At 34.6% G+C, this 13,899-nt stretch overlaps 1 protein-coding gene across 6 annotated transcripts in view; it reads right to left on the bottom strand.

The window, feature by feature from the left end:
- FBXL17 (F-box and leucine rich repeat protein 17) overlaps positions 1-13,899 on the bottom strand; it is a 284,000-nt gene that overhangs the window by 187,104 nt on the left and 82,997 nt on the right. For 4 of the 6 annotated variants that reach the window (XM_054185938.1, XM_054185937.1, XM_054185942.1 and 1 more), the window contains exon 6: positions 5,055-5,185. In XM_054185938.1, coding sequence (XP_054041913.1) covers positions 5,055-5,185 — 131 coding nt within the window. The other 2 variants (XM_054185940.1, XM_054185939.1) reach the window with 2 other exon arrangements.

Raw genomic sequence — 13,899 nt, 5'->3', positions numbered from 1 at the left:
ATATAGGCAAGTGAAAGCTTTAGAAATTTTCAGTTTAGAAGTAACTTTATTCAAATAATTTCCATATCAAATATGCAGAGACTTAAGACTTTCAGTAAAAGATTAATTTTATTATTTTTCTTGAAAATAATTCCAGCATTCACTAATCGTGCATTTTATTAAAGACATACTGGAAGAACTGAGCTGCTATTCTGATGCTCATGTCTGCTAATGAAATGTTGAGGCATTCACATATGCCGGCAGCTCTGCGACTAAACATAGTGAGCTAATCACCTGCTGAGACCATCTTCAGCATTGTATCCTCTACCCACAACACATCCAGATCACAGCAGATGCTCCCAAGGCTGATTACATGGGTTCACATGAACTCATGGTAGGCAGTCAACACAAATTTTTTTAAACAGTTCTCTGGCATATGGAAGACCATGTTAACAATTTACGCTGCTAAGTAACAATGCATAAACCCCCATATGCTCTATGCCAACAAGAATGACACCCAATCCTGAGAAAATGATGCTGCATTAGTGACCCAGCAGAATAAAGCAGATGGAGCCTCTTCAAAGGAGAAAATGCTCTTTTTTCATGACTGTGCTGCTGCACAAACATTTTGGTTTTCAGGCTTATGGCCTGGCTTCCAACAATTTACCACATTTCCTCTGAATTTCTTCCATTTCTTGACTTCCTGACTACTACCCTTGTCAAAAGTTTGTATTTCCAAGTTCATCCACCGTGGACTCCAAGTAGAATCCTCACCAACAAGTCTTAATCATTACAGTATGGGGAGACTGTCCCTTTGCAATGTTTACTCTGGTTTATCCACAGTGATATTTCATGAAAGCACTATAAAAGGACACAGTTTTCTCAGAACTGGTAGAATTAGATCAAACCCAAGTTTCCCACCTGTGCTGAATGCTCAAGAAGGTACACATAAGGCTTATCTTCCCCCACCTCACTAATCAGAAGGCTGATGTCGGTAAGAGATACCACTACAAGGTCAACAACCAACATTACTCTCTCTTTTACTATGCCATGCAGATACTGCATATCTGCCTCCAAGTCACAACCATAGCTTACTCTCCACAACCTCCAGATGCTCTGCAAATCTCAGCACCTGCTAATAAAGTCCTCTACAATCGGTGTGTGATAAATTATGTGAAAAAATACAGTGCTCGATACATTATTACAAGAACACTTGGCACCACCCACAGAGAGAGGACTAAAGCTCTCAAATGGTTGGAAAATTATTATGCTGTGACTGCAAAACTCACCATTAATTTTGTTATGCAGGTGGAACCTTATCCTGGAATGACTAGCAGTGCTATGGCATCAAAAAATCTCACCGTAGTTCTAGATAAAGTTCCTTACCTTATCTGCACTATTCCCTGCACCATGATGTTTATTAGAAGAACCACAGACACAACAGGGGCTGGCAAACATCCTCTATACAAATATTACTAAGGGAGTGTTTTAGCAAGAAGGATGACTTAAGTAAGCAGAAATACTCTTCACAGTCACTGCAGAGCTTTTAAATGTCTATCTCTAGGTGAATTATCTAACACAGAAATTGAAGTGAATTGCAACGCAAAGTCCTTAGTGATAAGATTCATAAAAAAATGTTAGATTAACTGCTGCTTGCTCCTTGATCATTTACAGATAAAATATACAGCAGATGTTCCTCAAATACTAGAAAAATCACACATCCCTGAAAACTCTACCAGTACATCATACTATATTTTCCTGAATCCCTCATAAGATTTATTTCTAACTGTCACTATTTTTGTTATATCAATTGAAATTCAAAAGAACAAATGCAGCGACCATTAAAACAACTTCAAGGTGATAAGGTTATTTAAATCAAGCCTCAAAGTATGTTACTCACATGACCATGTACAGAGAGCTCACTTTTACTCCTTTCCAATTCCAAAAACCTGAGATAATCTCATGATGCATACTAAAAAGGATTTGCAAGTTTGGTTTTGTTCATATTTGAAAGAAGTAGTAGGATTGTTTCTATAACATACTTAACCAACATGATAAATAGTATATGAAGCTTTTGAGGGAGCTGTAACACTTAGAGAAAAGATCATTCTGTTAAATTACTTTAATAGCTCTTGTTTTGATCTTGCTTAACTCTCAACTTTTAAAGACTTTTTTACAAGTCATTATAAGAACCTATTTTTCTTTAAATTAAAAACTAATGTCAAGAGGATCTCAACTAAACATACTGAACATATTTTTTGCCTCAGGTAAAATAAATTATTTTTTGCTGCCCTACATAAGCCTTTTAGATGCTTACTTTCAAAAACAAAAATAGCTTTAATCAAAGCAGAGGAATAATAGTTCTTGTTAATTATTGCACATGCAAATGAATCGCTGCACCAAAAATCTTAGCAAGTGACCGCCATGCAGAGATCTTGCACTCTGTTTCCATTCCTTTCAGTTATTTAGCAAGAAATGTAATGGTCACAGCATTAGATCTAACACTGTGTCACAAGCAAGAGAGCACTATAAATGTTCTGGGGCCACAGCCTTGCTTATGGAAAGAATTTTTATGGATTTCTGGAAACAATAAAGAAACCTACAATAAAGTTTTAAAACCAGTGATTTACTTCTGCTGTAAAACATACCAATAATCAACTACCTTTAAGGGATATTTCCCAGATACATCTTTAAGCTATACCGGTATTTTTGAGAACCTTCTAGTTTTCCTTCACCCTTGATTCTGAAAAAACCCCAATCCTCAGTCATCCTAGACAGAACAAAAAGGTGTCTTGTTAAGTTTGAAAAAAGTCTGGAATACAAGCCCTGTGTAGTTGGATCTCACAAGTAAGCAGGCTTGATAAAGGGGTCTGCGAGGGATGAGGTGGTGGAAATTATCTGTATTTTAACACCAAGAGTCAGGTAAAACATTAGACTGCTGCTACTTCATATGTGTTGGAAACAATGACAAACAAAGGTTTACTCAAAGGTACCAAGATGCAGAACCTGACATTCCCCCTGACTAGAAGCCATCAAATAGCATCAAATAAAAAAAAAAATAAAGCTCATCTTGCCTTAAATCATTAATAACTAATTTACTTAGTTTAAACTAACTTGAGTTTTTACTCAAGGTAAGTACCTGAACAGTCCTGTGAAATTCTGAAGGATCACTCATATTCTCAAAGTGAATATGCTCATAATACTCTGCTGAACTGGTGTCTACATTGATTAAAGTTGAGTGGTTGTATCACGTTCCTTTTATATCATTTTCAGCAATTCACAATTCAGCATTTAGAAGGGGTAGAGGAAATTACTTTATTCAGTTAAGACTAGTATTTAGAGCTTCATCTCACTTGCAGAATAGGAAAAATACTCAAATTGCCAAATGACTGCCTATGAATAAGATTTAACAGGCATTATTTTCTAAATTCTCTGTTTGCTTTTAGCTAGAAGCTAATTTAAATAGCTGAACTTAAATTTGTAGTCAAGTTTTAGTTATTAGTCACATGTTGAAAAGGTACTGACAGGTATGATCAGAAATAAACACGAAATGGAAAGAACTACAGAGATAAAAGTCAACAACCTAAAAGTTCACATACAACAAAAGGTTATCTGTCATTGCTGAAAAAGGCTTCCTTTTCTTTTTAAGTTTCATAACTCTAACTACATTCAATATGAAGTTTTAGAGTCATAGGCATATGATTAAAAGATGTATTTCGTATTCTAGTAATTCTAGTAAAGTAATTTCAATAACAGTTTGACATCAGTTTGGATCACACTCAGCAGATTGTCCTGCTCAAAACATTCATGCAGAAAGGTGTACCATTGCTAAGTACTTAAATTAAAACCTGGAACGTGCCTTTCTTAAATTAATAATTTTCTTCTTACTATTTTTTCTGACATATTCTAAAATTTTCCATTACAGTAGCCTTGTTGTGCATATGAAAATAAGGCTGTACAGACAGAAAGATCTGAGGCAACTAAATGCTTTCAAAACTGGTGAAGTTACGTTAAGGGTCTGACCTAAACCTATAAAACTGCAAAACAGTCTTAAAGGCTAAAAGGAGTTATAGTAAAAGTTCAGTGACACTTCTTATTCAACACATTTCAATTTTAGTATTTTTAGAACGTTATGCTTTCACCAAAGTCTAAGCTCATTTACACTTTAGCACATTCTTAAAGACTTCAGAAAACCCTGAAAGAGAGTATGTTAGAAAAAAAAAATCTAACCAGAAGTAGTACAATTGCTGAAACACATAATTCTGGTTTATGTTAAACTGTTTTAGAACTGTCTCTGTTAAAAGTGTCTTTTTCCTTTTTGTTTAAAGCACCAGTTATAATAAACCAATCTGTTAAAGGTTATTCAAAATGTCCTGTCCTGCACACCTTGAGGTAGCGGCTTTGCTCAATTTTCTCATTTTAAAAGGAAGCTTCCACTTCTTAAATTCTCAATATTTTTAATTTTTCATCTGATCTGCAATATAACTATACATCACCTGTCTACATTTATTTAATGCTAAAATTACTTGATCAAAAGGACAGAATACAGCAGCTGGTCAAAAGGAAAAGCCTAAGGCAATACCCCTGTTATTCTTTCAGTCTCATTCTGGAGAGTCCCTTTGCCAAAAAAAGAAGAATTTTTTGCTTTCTAAAAAAACCCCATGAATTCCACTACTTAACCCACAAGCAGTATATTTTTCCTTATGTAGTAAAAAATATGCATCATTGTTTGTATGCATATGAATCTGTTTAAATCGTGGCTACCTACTGAAGGAGGCATAATTGCAACTGTACATTTCAATCGCACGTGGTAAAGAGCACGTTCTCATGAACTCTATACGAAACAGATCAGTGCTGCCATCCAGTTATAACTAAACTTTTCTCCACTACAGAAATATACACACACTCTGTAAAATATGTCTAGATGATTTACCCAAAACAAGCAAGAACGAACACTCAGAAAACACTGCTTGATTTTATTCATCTTCTCCAACCCCTGAGCCGTGAGAAATTGTCAACTAATACAACTAGTTAAATTTGCTTTATATTGCTTTTAGATGCTATAATGAAGTTACCTGTCATTAATGATCCAGTTCAGACACAGATTGAGGGAATTAAGGTTTTTGCATCTCTTTACTATTTCCATCACGGTTTCATTGTCCAGTTCTGTGATATGACGTAGATCCAAGCTGGAAAGATTTCTTAGCTATTGAGACAAAGAGACAAAAGAAAGAATCAGAAATTTGTTCACATACACAAATGATGTAAAATCTGGTAAACTTTTTGGAATCATGTATAAGATGTGCAAGCCAGTCAAGAAAGATGAGATTACTGTATTTTTCACAAAAAGGAAACATATCAGAGATATTATTACTATCCATCTTTAGCAAATTCAGAATTCAGACACTCAGTTACTCCATGATATCAAGACACTTTCACTCATGGTCCAACACATCTAAAATAGGGTCCTAGACCCTCCTCCTTTTAATGTAGTGTAATGTAATGTAAGATACCAAGGTACTAAGATACGAACACATTTAATTATAAGAAAAACAGGGCATGGAAGGAAGGGGAGACAGCACCTTTGTGCTTAGATTCAAATGTACATGATTAAAGAATCCAGAGTCTAAGACTTTCAAACTAAGTAAATACTAGAAACTCCCTAGAAAGTACAGTATTTGTACTGTAGTCTCACCTGCACACCCATCAATAATATCCTGAACAACAAAAGTTGGAGTCACACAACATGATTAAGATTTATGCATTGGTTAATCTGATTTATTACTATTGTTAATCATTATAATGCCCTTCAAAAGCAAACAAAACCTTCTTACTACTTTTATGTGCTACGTATTCAAAGAAGAAAATTTTTACATATTTCTGCAGTATTCTTAAATAACAGATCAGTTTAGTCGTAATAACCTCCAAGTGCTGTTTTCTTTTTAAACTGTCTGAAATAATCTCTGTTAATCTCTGGAAAAATAATTGCATTAGGTAATACTGACACTTTAATTAAATTGACCTTTCCTGTAAAAGAGAAAAAATAATCCTATTCAGTGATTTAAGTCACTAAGGATTTAAGTAAAGGCATACAACTGAGATCATATAACCAGTCCACTTCAGTAGTTAATTATTAAGTCAATGTATTTAAGGGGGGAAAAAAAAGAAAAAAAAAAAAGAAAAAAAGAAAAGGAAAAAAAGAAGACTTCAAATGTAGGTGGTCTTCTACAGAAGCTGGTGTTCCGGTGTTTTGTTCCAGAAGTTTTTAACATTCTCCAAACTAAAGCTGAAGATAAACCACACATTGCTTCCAAAAACTCTGCAGAACAAGCATAAAATTAAGGAACCTGACCTCTGAGAAACAACTGCAGAGTATGTCTATAGGAAGCAGGACAATAATATTCCTGTTATTAGGATACTACTACAGGTGTACTGTGGAGGTGCTTGTTGTAAAACTACTGAAGTTCTGATAATTTTATTTGCCTATTAGGGAGAAAAGCACATAAAGATTGATTTTATTGAAATATGGATTAAGCCCATAATGATTGAAAAGCACATATGATTGATATCGTGTTGGTAAAATGGACAGATTTTACAAAGCTCTGTCTCTCTGCATTTCACACATACTGCTCTAGCAGGAAGTTTAAAAGACTTACCTTCTGTGCACTCAAAAAAAGATCACAACCAATTCCTCATTTTTTTTGCACAAATTACAAGGAGAAGGGGACGCTTAGACCAACTTGACTTTTCTTCACATTCATACAGCTATTCTTATTAGATACTTCAGCCTTTATACTATTAGGCAATAACACGGTCAATGCCTATGACATAGGAATAAACCTACTGGACAATTCAATAACGCCTACGTTCTATGACAGTAAACAAATATTTACTAGCAGATCTCAAAGACAGTAGAAAATTTTCCCATTAAAAACAAACAAACAAACAAAAAATCCCACCAAACAGAATTCTTCACTAAAACATGCTTTCTTTCATGTCAACATCTTCTTATGAGCAGGTGATAATACTGGTGACTCTTTTGTCATTTTTATTACATATAGAGCAAGAACCATGAATTTACACTAAAGATAAATCAATCAATGCTTCTTTGAAAAGTACCTAACTAACACGGCTTCAAATTAGGTAAGAGGTAACAGTAGAGTATCTACCTCATTGAGGCAATAAGGATTGCAGCAGGAAAAAGACATTTGCATTGCATGGGTAGACTTAAAAACTAAACTGAATTCCTAGTATTCCTATTGACCAAATTAATAGGATTTCCAAGGTAGATTTTATCCTTTACCATCAGATGAGAATGATCATTCCCTCATTGTTTCTTTCCTTCATACTAATAATGGTCTACCACTATATTCAATATACAGTAACTTAACCATGTTCAATCATTTTAAACAGCCTACCTGACACCTGACCTACTTCGTCGGTTAGTAATGCTTTTTATTGGGCAGAACATACTTCGTCCAGAAAACCTTACTGTCTTAAAAGTTTGAAGAGACTGCACCAGATTGATACAAACTCTTCAAGTATAATTTGAACTATACAACCTCATTATTGCCATTTCAGATAAGTGAATGACTTTCAAGAGCTGAAGAACTGGATACATGTTCCTTTAAGTACTGGACTTTCTGACATGATTTTTTATTGATCCAAACATGACAGATGAAAGGAATACCCCTTTGCCTATCTAAATCAGAGGTATCAACATCTTGTTACTGGTCAGAGAATTGTTATAAATACATATGTAACCATTTTTTATTAAAAAAAAATGGGATGGATACTTTAATGACAAATTTCCTACTCTATATTTTACCTGAAAAAGCAATTCTAAGGGTATAACACTAAAAATGCTGAATTCTTTATTACTCACTAGTATTATAAAAAAATGGCAAGAAAAATCACATAAGTTTTACATTCTACCTCTAACCCTCACATCTAAAAGTAGTATGATATAAAAAAAAAATAAATTTCTCTGAAGCAGACAACTGGACAGTTGGGATGTTCGAATATTCAGTGCATGCATAAATCTCAAGATTAAAATAGCATACCTATAATTAGCATTCTTCCACAGAAAAAGGACATTCTTTTACTTAAATACTCAATCTTAGGGCAACAGGATGAATAAAGTTTTTCTGTTTTGTTGGGTTTTTTTCAATCAAAACCAATTTTCTTCATGCAGCAATACCACTTTATTGAGTAATTTCAGGGCCTTACCTCTACAGATATTCACAACTTTTTTCAACTCTTAATTTTATAGCTGTACAAAGAATGCTTAGCATGAGCAGAATTTAAACTTCAAACTCAGCTCCAGCAGACAAAATATTTTAACCGAGAAAGGAATATTTAATGTGACAATAAAACAGCCAACGCAAATAGTAGACAGAGGGCTTAAAATACGAAATAGAAAATAAAATAAAAGAACTAAGAGAGAGCAAACCCAGCTAAGCTAATTTTGTGTGCTACACAAGTACAGAACCTTGCTGAAATTACTGAATATTGACTCAGTGTTAAAATTGTATGAGATAGTATAATAATAGCATTTAAATTTCAGAGGGAGTCAAGTTAGATGAATGAGATTAGAAAGGAACAGGATGTTGTCCCCTTCCTCTCAGTCCCACTAACAGACAGAACTGACAGCCCAGTATCTAAAGGTTTTGTGAGGAGGTGGCCTGTTAGATTGTACTGAAAGGGAATTATTCCATTGTGAATGACACATGCAAAAGAACCGCTTAGATCACAAAATGGTTTTGGACAAAGAAAGTTTGAAAAACAGAGATTCAGTGCTTTCAAAAATATATTGAAATTAAAAAATTAAATACTACTATTTTTAAGAAATTGCCTACTATTTTGGATGTCAAATATTTTAAATTATGATAAAATAATTTTTGTTCAATACTTTTAGGTTGGAAAAGACCTTTAAGACAAAGTCCAACCGCAAACCTAACACTGCCAAGTATACCACTAAACAATTCATGTAAGTTCAATCCTCTTCAGAAGTAAAGCCAAATTATTTCTGAAGGAAAGCGTTTACAAGGACTTAATGAGCTTTAAATTCCCATCTTTTGCTAATTAAGCTTAATTTTCTTGACACTCTCTGTGTATACGTGTCTTCAGGGAATAAACTGCTTGATTTAAGCCCCCAAAAGCAAATGTATGATCACAGGAAATAAAAAAATAACAACCTGAAAAAATTTTAAATCACATTCTTTTTGTTATTATACCAATAGAATCTATAAACTATTTTTAAAAAGGTCACATACATTAATTTTTACTTAAGAGCTAAAGTAACTGAACTATATTATTGAGATATACTTTGCTCCTGAAACAGTAATCATACATGGTTTAAAGAATTGGAAAATTATTTAATAGTTACAGAGGAGACTATTTTCCCATAGACTGATTTAACGTTCTGCACATTCACAACTTTTAATTTCCCTTTTAAAAGTTAAATATCGCAGAACATTGAGGTCCCACTGCTTAAATAAGAAATATACACTCAAAATCTGCGTTATAAGCACAAAGATTTAATATGCATTGTTTACAAAAAATAAAACAGAAGTTTGTTTTGAAGACCATACGTATTTGTAAAAAAACATGTCTGAGAAAAGGGAGTGGAAAATCTATCTTAATTAAGGAAGCAAGTTCATTCAATAGATTCCTTTGTTTTGTAAGGTACCACAGCAAAACACAATAAGAAAGTGAATCACATTTGTATTCACGCTGCTACTCCTTCCAAGATAACTGATAATAATAATTTGGGTTTTGATTTATTGCATGCATACTTTTACAAATTATGCTACAAAAATATATTGCCCTCCTTGCTAACATTAAGGCCCATTGTAGAGGAGCTACTTGCGCACACATATAGACTACACATATAGTACCCACATGACAACACTTATTTCCAGTTTATGAAGTCTAAAAGTTGTGTTGAATTACATTATTGGTGAGTCATAGTTTACTCTCTCTCTGTGTTATTTACTCTCAAGTACCTCTAAGGAACCTTTTTTTTTTTTTTTGAAAGTTTCACACACCCACAGAACACTGAAAGCCCTTCAACTATGCTATCAATCTTCTCTGCAATGCCTTTCTTACTTCATTTCAACGTGAAAGAAACAGCAGTTGAGCACAACTACCAAATTCTGAAAAATTATGAAAAGAATCTCTTAGGAGGGACACAGTTATGTTCATTCAACAAAATGCTCAGCTTTAGTTTGACAAGATGTAAAAAGATTCTCCTACACAGTCTGGAGCACCACGTCATTTAAAGTATCAAGCCAATCATCACAAAGAATCTCCCAGAATGTTCAGAAATCCTTACTTAATGACTTTTTCCTATGATTGGAAGACTAACATTTAGAAGGAAATCTTATGAAATCTTATGAAATACAGTTCATCATGTAAATTGATTAAAAAATTGTTTTCTCTAGACCTAGACAAAGAAGAACAATCATATTCTTAGCTAAGAACCACAATGATTTTAAGATTAGATGGTATGCTGAAATGTTACCATAAAAAGAGCACTTCATGTCAAAATAAATCAGTTACTAAAGAAAGGGACCATACAGTAGCTCAGTTTAGAAAAGGCTCTAGCAAGATCAATCCTGTCATGTGCAGGTTATCATTATATACCTGTCAAGCTGATAATGTCTGCACCAAATTAGTCGCAAATATTTGCTCTGTAAATCTGAATTTTGATTGACTTCACACTGGCCACCAACTCAGACACAGCTATGACTAAGTTAGATTGGACATGACTCTTAGGTAACAATTACGACACAAAGAAAGAATAAAGATCACATTATTCCAAAACTAGTTCTTAGATAAACTGACTTCATGTATTGGTGACTAGCAGAATAAGTTAGAACTTTTTGCTATTAAGATGTTGTCCGAAGATTCACACATATTTAGATTAAAATATCTGTAATAAACTTTACCAGACACAGTCTCTCAGAAGTACATGGTGTAGAAGCGCGGACGTATGCCGCTACAAAGCAATTACTCTTGCATATGTATCACAAGTTAAGGGAAGAAGCCAAGGAAGTGCCTTGGAAACAAAGCTACATCTAGATGTTGCGATTTGTTGATGTCAGCTGTTAATATTCTATTGGAAGTGCAAAAATTAAACTGCTGAGAGGCAATTAACACAAGAGGGGAAGAGAATACCACCACTTTTGGGGCCAAAGATATAAAATAAAAAATCATTACTTTACTAGTTAGCATACAGAGTTTCTTATTCACAATTGGTTAATGAATAAAAATTACCCATCTGTTTATTCCATCTTCAAGGCAACTACCTAACATGCATAGGTAGTTTGCATGTTTGCATAGATCTCTGTGCTTACAGGACAAGAAAATGAAAAGTAAAAAATAAGCAGTGATAAACTCTTGAGAGACACAGATGTGAGGAGGGGAAGAAGAAAGAGAAGAAGAAAAAACAAATCACCTAGAGAAAGATAATTAAATAATAAAACAAGTGAGAAAAAAGATAAAACAAGGAAACAATAGCTGGGGATGTACTGAAAACACTGGCTTCAATTGGGAGTTTTAACTGTGAATTGCATATACACACACTCCCTCTTCCCCTTTCTCTCTCCCAGTGTACGTACATGCAGTGCTTCTCATTTTGCCCAATAATCATTATTTACTCTAGGTGCATTTTTTTTTTTAATAACAACTTCAAGGAAAAAGGCACTAGTGTGATAACACGGTTTTGCTCAAGAAGCATGACATTTTTGAATGTCACTATGTTCAGTAGAAAAATAATGAAAATAAACTGTGAATATTTCTTCTTTTTCTAAAACATACAACATTTTCACTACATACCCCACAATAAAAAGCTCTGCGATTGAGCAGCACTGTAATTCAGAATTTTCAAGTGCCAGTATTTTTAAAGAAAGCTAACACTGCTAGGGGGAAAATACAGTAATAGTAAAGCACTTAATTTTTATACATCCATCAGCCTCAAAGCGATTTTACAACAGAGGCCAGTGCTGTTATCTCCAGTTTCCACACACGGAGCAGAAGGACAGTAGGTAACTACCTCTTCACAGCCTTGCAGGACACACTCACAGGCCAGGTAGAGCAAAGAACAGATTCCGCATTCTCTAAGAACATGGGACCGGAATTATTACTAAGCACTTATGAAGTACTAATTAAGAACTCAACACAAAATAGACCATAAGAAATGCATGACAGTTACAACAAAGAATGATGTCATCAACAGATGAATTCTGGAAAAGACAGATGCAGCAGTTAAAGATCATGTTACTTCTCCCCAGATATTTGTTTTAATTCCCTGCTGGAGCTTATTTCCTCCAAAGAACTGTAAAAATGGAACGTGTGTCTGTGGCGGATGCGTCAGTACAATTCAGAGTTTTCGTTCAAATTGCCTGCTGTACTAGGAGGAAGTAACACCTGACAGAGGAGCCAGGTGGAAACTGGCTGAAGTCACTGCAGCAAGATTAAGCAGATATCACTTCTCAACAGCTTGAGTAAAGAAGGCTGAGAATTCAAATACAATTTCCCATTCACTGTATGACTGGGAAAATCTCCTACTCGCTCTTTTCGCCTCAAGATATACCATCATCCCACTTGGCTATATTAAATGCATATATACTTCAGCTTAAAGTAACAATAAATATAAAAAAAATACCTTGTTATAGTGCACAGAAAGTCACTCATATGTGAAAGACTACTTAGCAAACCTTACAGGCACCTTATCATAGAATCATAGAATAGTTTGAGTTGGTAGAGACATTTCAAGGTCATCTAGCCCGACCCCCCTGCAATGAGCAGGGACATCTCCAACTAGATCAGGTTGCTCAGAGCCCTGTCCCACCTGACCTTGAATGTTTCCAGGGATGGGGCATCTAACACCCCTCTGGGCAACCTGTGCCAGTGTTTCACCACCCTCATTGTAAAAGATTTCTTCCTACTATCTGGTCTGAATCTTGCAGTTTAAAACCATTACCCTTGTCCTGTTGCTACAAGTCCTGCTAAAAAGTCTGTCTCCACCTTTCTTATAAACTCCCTTTAAGTATTGAAAAGCTGCAATAAGGTCTCCTGGGAGCCTTCTCATCTCTAGGCTGAACAATCCCTAATGTTCAGTGTTACCGCATCACTGCCTTTGCAGTAATAGCCTAATGAAGATTTGTATAGATACAGACCGAGGGAAGGAAACTGGAATCCCCAAGTCCCAACAAAAAGCACATACCCCAATTACTTATCCCATATGACTTTTCCAAGTTTGTGACACAGCGGCCTCCTAGATATTTTCTGAAGGACCATATATAACATTGTCACTCTTGTGTAAATCAGGATTTATAATAATTTATTATTATTAAACCACATGAACATCAAAACTAAATGTTAATTAAAGAAAAGTCAAGATCTTGACTTTTCTTTAATCAAATAAATGGGATTATAAAGTCACTTCGTTAAAGGATAAAACATCTATTAAATGCTCAATAAATCTAGGCCACAATAATGCAGTAACCAAAGCATGCACCTCAAAAGTGACCTGTGTGGGAATGTCCCACATTGCCTTGGACTACAGGATCTTTAACCTTGGGGGTTGCACTACATGACCTTTAAAGGTCCCTTCCAACAAAACACAATCTATGAATCAATCTATGAACCTACATAACCCGTCTATATCTATCTACATTAAAATACAAAGATGGATATATACAAAACGTACATGCATAGGGACATACTGTTGCAGTAAGGTGTCTGTCTAAATCTCTTGCACCAAGAATTTTGCACTTCTGTTTACGGAATTTTGTTTTGTTTGCAATGGAATCTGATGTAATTAGGCATTTTAAAGACTTTTGACCTGAACAGTATTATTATTTCTGAGAAAAAGTATCACCCCTTGAATATGTTTTTACTACAATGTTTTTA

This window comes from Rissa tridactyla, chromosome Z (genome assembly GCF_028500815.1).
Source record: "Rissa tridactyla isolate bRisTri1 chromosome Z, bRisTri1.patW.cur.20221130, whole genome shotgun sequence".
In the NCBI taxonomy this organism is placed as follows: Eukaryota; Metazoa; Chordata; class Aves; order Charadriiformes; family Laridae; genus Rissa; species Rissa tridactyla.
This window is presented reverse-complemented; position numbering and strand designations above follow the sequence as displayed.